We start from the raw sequence: 16,024 nt of genomic DNA, 5'->3' as shown, positions 1-16,024 counted from the left end.
GGCTTGAGTGCCAGTATTTGAACAGACTCACCTATAAAATTTGTGTGCATTGTGATACCACAGATCAATGCCTCTCAATCCCATGGCAGCCGGTTGTACGTACCGGATTGACCCGATGGAGTCCTTCATCGGCAAGGGCTGCCGCCTCTGTGTACAAAACACTGCTACAACAACAACAACAACCAATGCCTTTGGTGGGAACCGAACCAAACACGCTACCATCTTGGCTACCGGGGCGCTTTATGTGACATAAAAAACAAAAATCGTCGACTGAAGTCGGCCGTTCTCTTATTTAGATATAGGTGTCATACATATGCATTGCTTGATATAGAGTTGTGTATAACATTTTATATAAGTCTGTTGACGGACAGAATGTGCCAACTACAGAGGAACAAATCTCCTCCCTATCGAATAAAAGATACTCTCGAACGTACTGTGTGAAAGATTAATACCTAAAGTCCATGAGATAATTGGGCTCTATACATGCGGCTTTAGACCTGATACATCCGGCATAGACCAGATATTCGCACTGTGCCAAATCCGGGAAAAGTCCCGAGAAGGACAAATCAACACTTACCATCTCTTCGTTTACTACAAAGCCGCTTTTGATAGCCCTATAAGTTCAAAATTATTCCAAGTCATATCTGAGTTTGGTATCTCTGCAAAATTAATAAAAATCTGCAATATGACACTTGCTGAGACTCGTTCCTCGGTAAGAATAGGAAAGAATCTCTACTAACTATTCTATATCAAACAAGGTTTCAGTTAAGGTGATTTACTTCGCTCCATAGAGTGGGAAATTAAAAAATAATAATAAAAAAGATAAACAAAATAATTTTTATTATAAAACAAATTTTTATTTGCGTGACAGACGGACGTGCGCGAAAATCAGATGAAGATCAAATGACAATTCGCATTGTTGCCATCTGATTAAATTAAGTTTAGTTGTATTTACTTCTGTAGATGGCGCTGTGGATGTAGTGTTGTTAAAGAACAGTTGATGTCGCTTCAACACAAGGAGACAGCTTATCTTGCGATTTCTTTAATATCCTGCTGGAGAAAATTATACGAAATGCGAATAGATTTGAATAGATATGGCACACTGCTCACCAGAGAACACATGTTATTCGTCTATATCGACGACATCGATATCATAGGTCGGTCACCGGAAGTAGTAACTACAGCCTTTGAAAGAATCGAAAGAGAGTCACTGAAAATGGGTGCGGCAGTAAATGGAGATAAGACGAAATGGATGGTATAAAATCCCAAAACGCCTTGTACAACCAATCAGATCAGAAAATTGATCAATTTATCTACCTCGGCACCGCCGTAACCGAAACGAAGGACACCTGTTTTGAGATAAAGCCATTAAGTAGGAAGTTTAAATACAAAACCACCTCTCGACAGAAGAAGATCGCACTCTATACTCATAGAAAAAGTTTGCTGACAATAGCAAACACTGTCTGTTGAATATTAGTAGTTAATTTGTTCTGCTATTGTAGCAGTAGTTCTGCTATTACAGCAGTAGTACAGCAATTTCAGAGAAGAGTGGGGTAACTTACTGCTGAAAAGTCTTTTGTTTGCTGAAAATGACTGCTGCTTAGTTATGAAGGGGATGTTAGAAGAAAAAAAAGAACACATAGGTAAATGTGTGTCTCAGTGAATGTTTATAATCACCACAGGATGTACTTTCGATAACCTTTTTTCTTTAAATTTAGATGCCAGTCATGTGCACATTAGCAGAGCCATAACAAAAAAAATTGGAGATAGCTCAGCCACATTTCGAAATGTATACTAATGGATAGATCAGGTAGCTTCTTTACAGAAATATTCCACAAATTTAAAATCATCTCTTCCAACAAAATTTCTACAAAATGCCTAAAGTAATCAAAACAAGTAAAAGGCAACCATAAAAAGTAGCATACCATTTTTTTTTTTTTTTCAGCAGACTTTTGTACTCGAAACAGCAGATTTTGTTAGTTGAAATAGCAGAAAGAAATGTTTTCTAATATGGCAGCCCTATGTTTGGTGAAACATTAGTAATGTCTGCTTTCCCATTTTCAGCAGACAAAAACTGCTGTTTTAGCAAACATTTTTACTGTTTTGAATAACAGATGTGTTTTAGTGTACAAGACACTGAGTGTACAAGAAGCGGAAAAGGCAGTGCTTGGAGTATTTGAGAGAAAGATTCTTGGGCAAATTTGTGGACTAGTTTGCATTGATGGAGTATATGGTTCCGAGACATGGGTACTTGTGAAAGTGGACGAGGCAGTACTTGGAGTATTTGAGAGAAAGATTCTTCGTAAAATATATGGACCAATTTGCGTTAATGGAGAATATAGGCGACGTATGAATCACGAGCTGTATGACGACGATAGCATAGTTACACGCATCAAAATACAAAGGTTGCGTTGGCTAGGCCATGCTCTCAGAATGGATGAAGGAGCTCCAATAAAGAAGTCTTTGAAGTCAACCACGATGATAAATGCGAACCGGGACGAAAAAACCCAATGGAAAGATCAAGTGATGGGAGACACCTTGAAACTTAGAGTCATAGATTTAAGAATGAGCGCAGAAGATCGAGGCGCTTGGAACGGTATTCTACTTTCGACTAATGGGACATATGTTGTCATAGCCAATTAAAGCAAGGCAAATTAAAGTAAGTCTGTTGAAAAGAAGGAATTTGACTGATTTCAATTCGTGCTTTTTTGTTCTTTTTACCCAGGTCAATTTAAAAAACAACTTCGTAGGATTTTCCAATATTTAAACTTTTTAGATCATACATTTATCATACCAGCATCTTTCAACGACGAACACATTTAATGTTCGCCACACATGGAGAGTTAGACATTCTCATTTATGCACTGCAATGGAGCTGTTAAAGTGCTACAATAATAAATTATGCAAGCCTATGGCTGGCATTGGCTGATCACATCTCGATTTTATGGGCTGTTGCATGCAAATGCATTCGATTACCTTGGCATGGTATCATTCTCAATACAGGCAGTGAAGGGGGAAATAGCAAGGGTGGTTGCTGTAGGAGAAATAGGACTGGGTGTTTACCACACAACTATCAATTAATCGAGTACCCTTATAAATAACACATTTCTAATGGTGCATCAAGCGAAGAGGAACGCCACAAACCCTTAGCCACACATGTGTCAATTTGATTCTATTCCAAATATGTACTCGTATATGGTCTACTTACTAACCTACATAAACGCAGATCAGCCCTTTTAGTAAAGATATTTTTTTTCATAATTTCTAACTAACCTTTTTCTTATTTTTCTCGTATTTCACTATTTTTTGCAGAAATGGGAATTGTTCGTTCTAAGTCGTTTGGGCTGGGATTTGTCTTGCGTCACACCATTGGACTTCTTGGAATTGTTGCTGATACGTCTGCCTATCAGATGCCCGGACTATCCCGATTTGGAAGTGGACAAAGTGCGACAACATGCCCAGGCGTTTATATCGTTAGCAGCCAAAGGTAAGTGTCCGAGTATTTGCCCAACTAGCACTGCTGGTTTGTTCACATCTCGCAAAGAATTTTAACATTGTGTTGACATAACGTTTCCCTATTCCAAAGGGAAAAGAAAGCAAGAAACTAAACCAAAGGCATTAGGAAATAATTTTGATTCTAAGGCGTGACATACAGAAGGAGTTGAAGTGCGGAGGACACCATGATTTGTGCTTGAAATGTGTGTCAGTCGTTCTTTTGAGATTTCCTCTATTTTGTTTGCTGCTTAAATGTTTACCTTCTTGTTCAAATGAGTAGCGGTAATGCTTCATTTGTCCGGTTGTTTTGAATTCTTTAGATGCCCATAATTGATGCTAAAAAATCTATGCTAAAAATGAAAAAAATTATAAAAATAAACTAGTGACGCTTGGAATGCACAACAAAGATGAAAGCCAAATCCAATTGTAGAGGCACAAGTAAATACGCGAATCTTGGTGATATCCAATGGATGGAAATAAAAATGTACACAAACAAGCTTAGTTTATATGTGGATAACTAAAAAAATCAAATCGGCAATCGAATGAAGTCTTTAGTGAAAAACATGTCAAATCGGGCATATTTAAGTTCTCGCAAATAAAACTCACTGAAACTTAGGCTTTCAAGTTTTCCAAAAGTCACATTGAGAAATGGTGGATATCATATGGTGGATATCTAAAAGTCATCGAACAAAATTTCAATCAAATCGAATGAGAATTACGCCCTCCAGGGGCTCAAAAAGTATAATCGGGAGATTGGTTTATATGGGAGCTAAACACTGATAGAAAAAGGAGATATTTTGTCAATACCGGCTAGTATTATTTTTTAATTGGCGTTATTAACATATATTTTTCAGGAGATCGGTTTATATGGGAGATATACACTGATAGAATAAGGAGGTACTTTGTCAATACCGGCTGGTATTATTTAATTGGTGTTATATTCATATATTTTAAATACCATTTGGTATCAATTTAATACCAGGAAAGAAGCTCTTCAGAATTGACGACGTCACATTTGTAGTTTTGTCATCGCGGCAAGCGTCAATTATAAAATATTTGTTTTAGTTAAATAAGATGTTCTAATACGATTTGTGTGCGTAAAATCAAATACTTGAAAGGGGTAAAAATGGAGGTAGTACAAACTCTTAAGGTTAAAACAGAATGAGCGCGTTGAGGAGAGTTGCGCTGCGTTGCTAAATACAACTCTGCAAAAGATACCACAAATGGAACGCACAAAAGCTAAATAATTTTCAACTTTGACGAATGAAATTGACCGTCATTCTTTGTTGCCATCCGTGTCTATTATTTTTTGGTGTCAAAGTTAAAAATTGTTTAAATTTGAGCTATGCTTTTTTGACATTTATTTGCAGAGTTGACTTTTTCAATGCAACGTAAGTTATCTTTGTGAAGAACATGATTAGGTCTCTTGGTGGCAAACGGTGTTGTATTGGTATATTCATATGAAAACCACATCTGGGTACAAATTGGTAAATACAAAGAATTGAGGTCGGCCATGGTGTAACATAATTGTTTGTAATTATTATGATACATAATCGAAATAAAATCAAGATTGTTTTCAAAGCTTTTATTTTGGTTCATTAGGGGGTGGAAAATTCAAGAGCCAACGAGATTGGTATTAAAACAATAACGGTTTGGTACTAAAACCAATAACAATTTGGTAATAAAACCAATACCAGTTCGGTAATAAGACAATAGGAAAAGTTATGGTGCAAAAACTCAGCTAAATCGAATGAGAATGATGATATTCGTGAGGTCGGTTTAAATTCTTGCAATATCTAAACGTAAAGCGATATGACCCATAATAGTTCCAACCGACATACAATAGTAAGTATTTGTGCGAAATTTCGAGTGGCTATCTTTCGATAGTTAACGTGCAATCGTAGATGGACGGAATGATAGACAGACGCGCTAATGGATAGACGGACTGATTGACAGACTGATGGACAAACAGACGGTCTTATGGACAGACAGACGAACTGATGGACAGACAGACGAACTGATGGATAGATAGACGGACTGATGGACAGACAGACGGACTGATGCAACGACAGAGGGATTGCTAGACAGACAGACGGACTGATGGACAGGTGGACAGATAGACGCACTGATAAACAGACAGACAAACTAATGGACGGGCAGAGAGACGTACAGATGGACGGACAGACAGACCACTTTATACTTATTATGCGTTTGCTACACTATGAGAACTATGAAATACAGTTTTTTTCATTCACACAAATTGGGCTGATCTTGCAAGTGCAAAGTATTGAAAGAAGTTTCTCAAACACACCAGACTAGGAATGACAAAAGAAATGTGCAGCAAATTTAATCAACCAGTAGTTGTCACTCATATTTTGCAACCGGAAACGGGCGGTTACCATGCGTTAACATTGAATGCATATTTGAGTGAGGATTTCCATGGTAGTGTATGTGTAAGTTGAGGGTATCATCTCTGGCCTAGGCCTTGTGAGTGTGGTGTCATGAAAATGTTAGATATCATGAGGCAGGAGTTGAATTTTCTTCGTGTGGGCCGCGATGCTATATCTTTAAAGAGTGATCTCTTCTTTTTGTGTTGTAACACGAAACGGTCCTAAGCCAATGTTCAAATATTTTTTTTTTTTGCTTGGCATATCTTTCTTGACAGGGCCAGACTGTTGTTGTCCTTTGTTTCGTGTTGCATTTTTTTTTTTATTTCTGTCGTCTTTATTTTTTTTTTGTCAAGGAGGAGTTATTCGTTACACAAAAGTGGCGTGGGAAAAATATGCGAAAGGCTTAAAAGCAGAAGCGACGACAGTCTTTACATGATCCTCTTTCACACAGTCACGAAGCAGAAAGGCTGACGAACGGACAGACAGACAGACAGACTAAAAGGCACCACTGCACTGTTCGACCGGCCGACCGACCGACCGAACGAACGGCCAGCCAATCGTCCGTCGACAGTCAAGAGTCGAGCTTCAAAGGAAGTGCTAAATGTTGTCATTTTTGCTTTGTTGTTGTAATGTTGCAATTCAGTGGAGTGTTCAGTGGAGTCCGTTTTGATTCTTGGATATTAAATATTTCGTTGTCGTTTCATTTTGATTTTTTTCTGGAGTTTTTGTTTTCAAAAATCGATGCATACCGAGTAGTGGTTCGTTCGCCTTCTGCTTTCGTTGCTGCTGCTGCTGCTGTTCCACCAGTTAGTGCCATACGTACATATGCATATTGTGGGTTTGTACATTTGGTTTGGCTTGTGTGTATGGTGATGTAGACCAAAGCCACACTCTCAAGAATTCGTAATGACGATGAAAAAGGGCATGGCTTTGTTAAATTCATTTGATTTGTGGCCAATTGTTGTTGTCGTTGTGGCTGCTCCTGCCGTGAATGCCATCGTACATGTAAAGCAATTATCCGAAAATTCCTTAAAGTCTGGCTTTGTTTTCTCCTTTGCGGTATTCTCTGGTCCGTCTGGCCCGGTGTAGGATGGTGATGAGATGCTGGTCTCGCAAATATTTCACCGTGGTGGGTTCGTTTTGTTTTTGTTCCCGTTTTACGAAGCATGACCCAGTGAACAAAAGCTTTGCTAGCATCCCAACTTATTTGGTTGAAAAAAACTTTGGTAAAGGTAGATTGCGAAATTATTTCGTAATAAATTCCTCGGATCATTAGCTCAAAAGTAGTTTGCTGGGTTGCATACATTCCGTTGCACCTTTTGGCAAATGCAATCACAGCAGATCTTCTGCGTTTTGCTTTGCATTCATTCTTAAATTTTGTTGCGCTGCGCTGCGTTGTGGTGGTCGCCAATGAATTATTTTACATTATTAACAATGCCATTATGGAGTACGGCTTTGAGTTTCTTCCTTATATCGCTGCTTCTTCTTGGTGGCTGGGCATATATCAAGACATGGATGGGCTAACATACCAACGTACTACTTAAGCGCAGATATTAGGGTAGGTCAAGGGTTGTCAATATTGTAATTTACGAAGAGTTGTTGCCCAAAATATATATCAAAACCCGAGCTTCGGGTTTTGAAGGACAAAATTTTTTGGTCCGTAATTCGTTTTCCGAAACAATATAACTGCACTGATAGAAAAATGAGGATACTTTGCCAATACCGCCTGGTATTATTTTGTTCGCGTCATTGGCAAAGAATTTTAATACCATTTGGTATCAATTCAATACCAGACACAGGAAGCTATTAAGAATTGACGGCGTCACATTGATATTCTTGTCATGGTGACAGAAGTGTTGTTGAGCTTTGTACTTAAAATATTGTCGTCATTGTAAAATATTTGTTAAACCAATAAATAAAATGTTTTAATGCAATTTTAAGTGCATAAAAACTTGTTCAAATACTCGAAGGCGGAGAAAATCAAAATTGTACAAATTCTAAGGACATTCTACATCCAAAACATGATAGTCCATTGTGTGGAAAACAATGCTGTGTTGGTGTATTCATATGAAAACCACTTCTAGGAATCGATGGAATCAATACAAAGAATTGAGGTTGGTCACGGTGTAACATTACTTCCTGTAATTATTAACATGAATAATCGAAATAAAATTAGATAAAAATTATTTTCAATGGTTCCTTTGGTTTATAATGGTAAAGCCAACAACAGATTGGTATTAAAACCAATGCCAGTTCGGTGATAAGGCTATTGCCAAACGGTACTAATAATTTTATGGTTCATCCATACCATTCGGTATTGTTTTTGTACCATACGGTGTTGCTTTACTATAAATACCGTATGGTAATAAATTGAGAAGGTTTGGTATCAACTCTCTCTGGCTGTAAAGCTAGTGTCTTTGGATTTTTGATGACAGACAATGTTGGCGAAAATGCGTCTATAAGTAAAAAATTTTACGAAATATAATCCCATTGAAACAAGACTTGTACCAATTAAGCATTTTCTATAAAAATTTAAATATTGTCAAAATATTTATTTTAGACCATGTGGTGGATGCCAAATAAGGAACCGAACATTTATGGTACATATTTCCATACACTCGACTTATTCTACGTCTTTAGTACTATTGTACGATTTTGTCGCAACCCAGTTCAATCTCGTACCTTAACACCATTGGTAACCCTTATAAAAAATTCAAGCGTTTCAGCTTCTGCCGTTTTGTTGTTGGTAGTTGATGATCGTTCAGGTTTTCATAACTGAAATGTTTTAAAACCAGAAATTCGATTTTTGACCCAAGGTTTCTTTGGTGAAAATTCTTAGGATTAGTCGTAGATTACATAACAATTTTGCAGTCAGAAAAAATTGACCCACCCTAATAGGTATATCCTTAAGGATGGTTTGTATGAGAGGGCGGTGGAATTTTGTCTTTTGCCGAAAGTACAACAATGCCTATGATGGAGGTGGTGTATTCTCAAGATTTTCACTGGAAATGTATGTCGAAGATCACGCAGTGGGACACTGCCATAACACCTTCACCTCCACCTTAACATTGCGACGGAGTTGGGTGACTAACAGCAAACCACCATAACCATCAGTCAGTCAGGTTATTATGGCGATGGTAAATTGCGGCGGGGATGAAAAAGCTCGGCTGAAACCGGCTTTCGATGCGCCACCTAAAAGGCTTCTTCTTCCTTTGTCATGTGCTGCACTGGCGAGACGGTCCGACAAAAAAAAATTAAAAGACTGACTTTATGTAAATAATTTTTCCAATGGACAAGGCTTCTTTGGGCTTCTTCGTGTCGGTCGAAGAAATCACCGAAAATGAAATGCGGCGATTTAAAAAAGGCGACAATGTCGAAGACAAGACCCACAAACACCAAGACCAAGGAATACGGCTGCAACAACAGCAGCAATGGATTGAGTAAGTGATTTTAAAGGTTTCCCTGAAAGGCTCTCAATTAAGACATAAATTGAACAAATTTATGCCTTTCCCTGTGTCTGCCCGACCCCCTCCCTCCATCACCATTCTATCGCATCGCCTTCTTTTATCCTTGTGCGTCGGGTGAAATGACCAAAAAAAAAATCTAAAAATTGGAACGGTGCTAAGGTTTTTCTCTTGTTTTTGTTAATACCAATTCTTGTTGTTGCTGTCGTAATCGCAACGTGATGATGAGGGTGAAGAGTTACTGATACATTTTATCTGAAATCGGAGACTTTGCAGCTAGTACATTAAATGTACAAAATATGCGCACTCGTATATTGAAGCAGCATTCCTTGGACCTTGCCACATAACTCTTTGAATGAATTCTTGTTTTTAATTCGTTTTTTTTTAATCTTAAGAGTTTCATAAACAGTTCTGGAACAACTTGACAAATGGAAAAACACACAAAATTCTAAAAAAATTCAGTTTTTTTTTCAAAACTAATGCAACTTAATATTTAAACAGCAAAATCAAATTTCAAAGCTCATGTGATGAATCAGGGATAGTGTGATAATTTCAACTTAGTTTAAAACGCAGTAAATGTGATGTACGAAATATTTTTGTATAATGTTTTTTTTTAACAGTTTTATTTGTTGTTTTATTTGTAGAACACCATTTCTCCATGTACTCCGCCAGCACCATTGCAGCTTCTTCGATTGCGGCCGCCCTCAGTGGTTTGAATTGGCATTTGCGTACGGGTCAAAATTTACGCTATTTACTTAATCTTCTTACGGATCTGACCAGTGTGGAACAGGTATGCAATTTCCCTAAAGTTTTGGAAAAGTTTGTGTTTAACCCATTAACGTCTTACCCTCGATTCTCTTGTTCGAATTTGTAGAAATTTTATATTTTTATTATTTAGAGCAGTTGCATTGCCATAGTAATTATTTTAATTTATTATTATTATTTTTTTTAATTATAAATATTTTTTTAAAATTTATATAATTTTTTTTTTAATTTTTCTTAAAAAAAAAATAATTTTTGAGAATAAATTAAAATAAAATAAAAGTTGAGTCCAAGTACCTGGGGGCCGCCCCAGCCCCAAAACCCCTTAAAATAGGGGTGACGTTCATGACAATAGTAGATTACGAATATGACCAAGCAGTAGGAATAGGCGTAATAATTAATAATAATAATCTCTAGATCAAGCGGGTCTAGACAACATTCGTGCAGACACGGTAGCAGATGCGGTAAATAGCTACCAGGTGAATGTAGTCCTTGAAGAACGACTGCCTCCTATTGCACCTGAAGAAATTGACCTTCCACTGCAAACCAGAGTAGTTCTGGCTGAATTACTATCCAGCAGATGCAGCCGCCTCAATTCCTTGAGAGCAAAGATTGATGCTAACGTGCAGGATGTTTGTCCCGATTGTAACCAGGGACCACACGACACACGTCACCTGTTTTAACTGCCCAACCAGACCCACTCGTCTCAGACCCAGATCCCTTTGAACGCACTCCATCTTAGTCGCAGAGTTCTTCGATCTTGACACTCAAAAGTATCAAGCAGACGAAACATAGAGCATAACAAACTGCTACAACAACAACGGAAGCACAGGCCTAGATCGTCTATATAATGACGATCTAGTACTTTGTAACGTTGAAAATGTTAATTTTAATGTGTTGCAAATGGAATGACGAACTCTTGGGTGATGGGTATAAAAAAATATAAAGCATTTTTGGCTAGTGCAACGTTTGGTAGATTTTAAAACAGATTTGGTAGGATTTTTATTAAATTTTGGTAGGAGACAATTTTCTTGACTGGCAACACTGATGGGGACACAATACCATACTTGAACCAACTTAGCGGTGTTTTATGGAAAACAATTAAGGATTTTGTAAATTTTTAAAATTTAAAGATCATTCTGAGTTCCGTGCCGAATCTTGGGAACCACTAGCATGAATTCTGCTAAAAATTTGCACAATGTAATTGTAGTTGAAGTTCATATTTGTACTTTACGTACCAAATTTCTGGCAAACTAGGCAAAAATCGAAGCTTCTGACAAAAATGTTCACCTTATCGGGAGATCGGTTTATATGAGATAATAGACCGATTTGGACATTAGGTTAGGTTAGGTTGAAAAGAGGGTGCAGATATTAATGCGCCCGATGCCACTGAGGACATACACCTAAGCCAGTTATCGGTTTGTTGTGCGCTCTAAAAACCATGAAGTAACCCCTATATAAAGAAAAATTTAAGTTAGGAATTCCGTGCTACTTATAAAATCCTTAATTGTTTTCAACACCACTCCCCTAAGTTGGTTTATGTCTGGTATTGTGTCTCCGCCGGTATCTGTTAGACGCGAAAGCTGGGCAATGACAAAGGAAATGCTCTATTTGGACATTACTTGCCATGTAAGTTTGAAGCCATAACCAAAAAACTCCCTGCGAAATTTCAGCCAAATCGGATTGCAATTGTGGTGTCAAATCGGGATAAATGTTTATATGGAAGCTATATAAGGTTATAGAGCGATTTGGACCGAATTTGGAACGGTGCAAAATTTCAGCCCAATCTGATAATAAGCACGGCTTCTCGGGGCTCACGAAGTCAAGTCGGATTACTCAATATGGAAACTTTGTCCAGATATGAACCCGTATGGCTAGAGATGGGTTTCTACCGAGTAACGCTGGGTTTCTATTGGGTATTTAATTGGGTATTTGTTTGGTTATTTATTTGGGTATTTATTGGGTATTTATTTGGGTATTTATAATGTATCCGTTATCTTGGACATAAAAATATTTTCCAAACAATTTTTGATGATTTCGTATTCTTTGTATATAAACCTGATCTTCTGATCTCATAAAATCGGATTTTAGTTATATATAGCCGCTATATAGACCGATCTATAGACTTAAAGTCTTGAGGCAATAATTTGGTATTTTTCATTCGATTTCGATAAAATTTGGCAAAGTGAGTTCTGGTAGACCCCTACCTATTCTAGTGAAGTGTGGTTCAGATCGGACTATATTTGGATATAGTTGCCCTTAGATCGACCGCCCGATCTCCCGATATATGGTATTGAGGTCATAAAAGATCCATTTTTTACCCGAATTCGAATTAAATTCAGATGAAAAATGCTCCTTTTATGAGATCAATACTCCATATCGGAAGAACGGTTTATATGGCAGGGTAGGGGTCTACCAGAATCACAACCAGTGCCAAATTTCATCGAAATCGTATGAAATTAGAAGATCAGGTTTATATACAAAGATTACGAAGTCATTAAAAATTTTTTGGAAAATATTTTTATGTCCAAGATATCGGCAAAATTAGAAATACCCAGCATTTGGGTATAAGTGGGTAAATACCCCCCAGGTATTTACCCAATTTTCTGGGTAAATACCTTTTGGGTATTTATTTATGGCCCATTTATAATCCCCCACAGCCTTCAACGGATCAAATCGGTACATACAGCCGGCTGCCATAGGATGCTGCACGCGTTCAACCGCTAGATCGTCTTGAAATATCAAAACGATCAAGAAGACCTTGTGAGGTCGCAGATCAATATTTCGAGGTGTTACAAACGGAATGAGAAGATTAATATATCCCCCCTCTTCAAATAAAAAATTAAAAAGTTTAAAAATTATAAAATCTTAAAAATGAAATAATTTTATAAAAATAATGATGCAAAAAGTAAAATAAATGAATCCAAAATATTTTATAAAAAAAAAATTACAACAAAAAAAAAAAGTAACAAATTTTCTAAAATTTACAAATTCGTTTTTATTTTAAATATGTGCTAAGTGATTAAAAAATAAATTCTAGCCGAGAGGCACAATAATCCACCACTTTTTGCTGCATTTAAGGCCCTATATCAACATTAAGTCTTTTTATTATAATTAAATCTACTCATTATGAAATGGTAAACCATACCGTGCACACATTCAGCGAAGACTTTCATATCTAAAAAAAAAAATGTGGCAAGGTTAAAAACCACACTCTTCGTAACTAAGTTAGTCTAGCACCTCCCAAACCCGACTTAAACTTTTGTAAAAAAAATTTTCCCTTATGTTTGCTGGAGAAACGAAAACAACAAAAAATCCTAAGCAAAATAAATTAATATCCAGACGTTTCACTTTTTTTCCCAGGATGGCTGTCTATATAGTCTTGCCACCGAGTGTGGAGGGGGGAGTGGGGGAAATGTGCCGTTGCTTCGAACTCCAACACCGCTGTTGCATTTAATTAATTTTAATTGCGGTGTTAATTTGCAAATTAATTAATGTCGAGGTCAATGCCTAACCACTGAAGTGTCTCTGTCCTAAGGAGCGACAACCATAGTATAAGGAGCACTACCACAAGAATTTATGTTATTGCTTCCAAGTTCAAGTTTAATTGTGTTCTATGCATCATTTATTTGCAAATGTTTATTTGCAAAAGGGTTTCCTTAAACAGAGGATTTAAAAGTGAAGCATATGCGTGAGAAAAGATGGAAATATGCAGTTTTTCAATTCGCACGCCGCCAGGATTAGTGAGATTTGTGTGAAGGCGATCAACTTTTAGAGTTCCCACAGGGTTATCAAATGCATGCATGATATGCATATTCGAGAATGTTTAAGCAAATGATTTGTAGTTTGAACCTTCTCCTTTGTATACTAGGATTTAATGGTTGTATTTTTTGTATTTTTATTTAAGGATTTTCTTCATGACTGCATGATGAAAATGGAAACGATATTTGAAGAACACAGCCGTAATCTCCAACCGTATTTGGGAAGTGCGGAACAGTTACAACATCATCATCATCAGCAGCAGCAGACACAAGGCCCTACATGTTTGGGAGTTGGTGGTGGAACATGTACATCATCATTGTCGCCTAATGCAGTGTCTTTATCGTCCTCACCGTCAATACCAAATCAATCTCAATACCCCACAAATCCTCTCTACCATCATCAGCACCAGCATAATAATTATGATTATTATGATCAGCAGCAACAGCAACAGCAGCAGCGTCAACAGCAGTATGTACACCAGCATCAAGTTCATTATCATCACCACCAGCACCAACACCACCATCAGCATCATTATAAATCTCTACATCATCATTCCACAGCGTCCTCGTCTATTTCTGCCAACTCGCCCACGTCGTCGAACCATGATTTGGTCAATGGGAGTGTCACTGCCAATGTCTTACTACCCGATCTAACACAAACCTGCAAAATGCAGGCCAATGCCCAAAAAGAGGTGCAGGATATAAAATTCTAAGTCGTATATTTAAGTCAATTTTCTTTACACCATTTAACCAACCAACTAACCAATCAATCAATCAACCATACACAACCATCAAGCGTTGTTGTTAGTTAAGCTTAAACATTTGAATTTGAAAATCGAAGTGATGTAAAGCCTTCTTCTTCGTTCGATCCCTAGATCCGCTCGCCCAATAGGCCTGCAACATTTATTTTATATATTTTTTTATTTTATTTTATTTAATATTATTTTCTTATATTTTTCTTTTTTGGTGCTTTTGTTTATTTTGTATAGCATTTTACAAAAACTGGATTGTATTCTGTGTTCATAGCGATTTTTTTTATCTATTTACTTGGATTATTATTTTTTTTTATTTATCGCATTTGCTTGAATTTTTGTTTTTTTTTTTAATTTTAATTTTATTTTGCTACTAAATTAATTAGTAACTGCAAATCTAATCTATCTATTGTAATTTTCTATACACATGTGTGTGTACACAATCTATTCACATATACATACACACTCGTACTTCTTGTGTATCCTATACCTAAGTAATCTTCTGAAGATTTCAGTGTTGATATCTAGGCAACGCATCAATGTTCGGTTTTTGAATGGGCTGTAAAATGTCATATTTATTTAAAACAAAAAGAAAGAAAGAAAAAAAAAAAGAAAATACCTCTTATATATTTTTCTAATTTTATATATATATAAAAATATAGAAATGAAAATCAACTGTAAATAGTGTAGAATCTGCCAGAGTGTATCCCGACCGCTCCATAAGTATCGAAAATAAAAACAAATGAAACTTTCAAAAGAATTAAAAAACAACCAACAAACAAGAAAATATTTTGGCCGGCTGCATGAGGAACCACAAGTAATTATAGACTGAATAAAATAAATTAAACAAAACAAAAAAAGAGAACAGAAACAAAAGTTTTTAAGGGAATTTTTATACTAAAAGAAAAAACAAAACACAAAGAACGAAAACGAAAAACATTGAATTCTTTTTCATGGAACCCATAAACAAAACAAAAACAAAAGAAGTAATAAAATTCAAAAAAACACAAAATCGTTTTAAATTAAATATATTAAGCTATACACACGTACATACATAAATCATATGCATTAAGATGTCCTCTAAGAAAGCGAAAATTTTCACGCACAGAAGAAACAGAAATGCAAAATTCAAAATGCTGAATTTTAAGAGTTTTCTGCAATCGACTCAAGCCGAAATTGTCACAATTGTATACAAAAACACACAAACAAAAACAAAATGGAACTTAAAATCCTCGCTAAAGTTACCAAAACCACACAATTGGTTGCTCTTACAATGTACACCTAAATAAGCCAAGGAAATCAGTTATAATCCTTGTAACATTTAAATGTAATTTTAAGTTAAAGCAAACAACCACAAAATAGATTCTCACCAACACCCACACCAACACGCACACACACAC

The 16,024-nt window shown here is 36.5% G+C and overlaps 1 protein-coding gene across 1 annotated transcript in view; it reads left to right on the top strand.

The window, feature by feature from the left end:
- Positions 1-15,395, top strand: part of LOC106095884 (uncharacterized) — a 98,079-nt gene extending 82,684 nt beyond the window's left edge. Inside the window, exons 3-5 of the mRNA XM_013263318.2 lie at positions 3,313-3,487; positions 9,994-10,139; positions 14,019-15,395. Coding sequence (XP_013118772.2) covers positions 3,313-3,487; positions 9,994-10,139; positions 14,019-14,585 — 888 coding nt within the window. The 3' untranslated portion in view covers positions 14,586-15,395. The remainder of the gene's footprint in view (positions 1-3,312; positions 3,488-9,993; positions 10,140-14,018) is intronic.
- The last annotated feature ends 629 nt before the right edge of the window (positions 15,396-16,024 follow it).

The sequence above is a fragment of the Stomoxys calcitrans genome, chromosome 4 (assembly GCF_963082655.1).
Source record: "Stomoxys calcitrans chromosome 4, idStoCalc2.1, whole genome shotgun sequence".
Classification (NCBI taxonomy): Eukaryota; Metazoa; Arthropoda; class Insecta; order Diptera; family Muscidae; genus Stomoxys; species Stomoxys calcitrans.
This window is presented reverse-complemented; position numbering and strand designations above follow the sequence as displayed.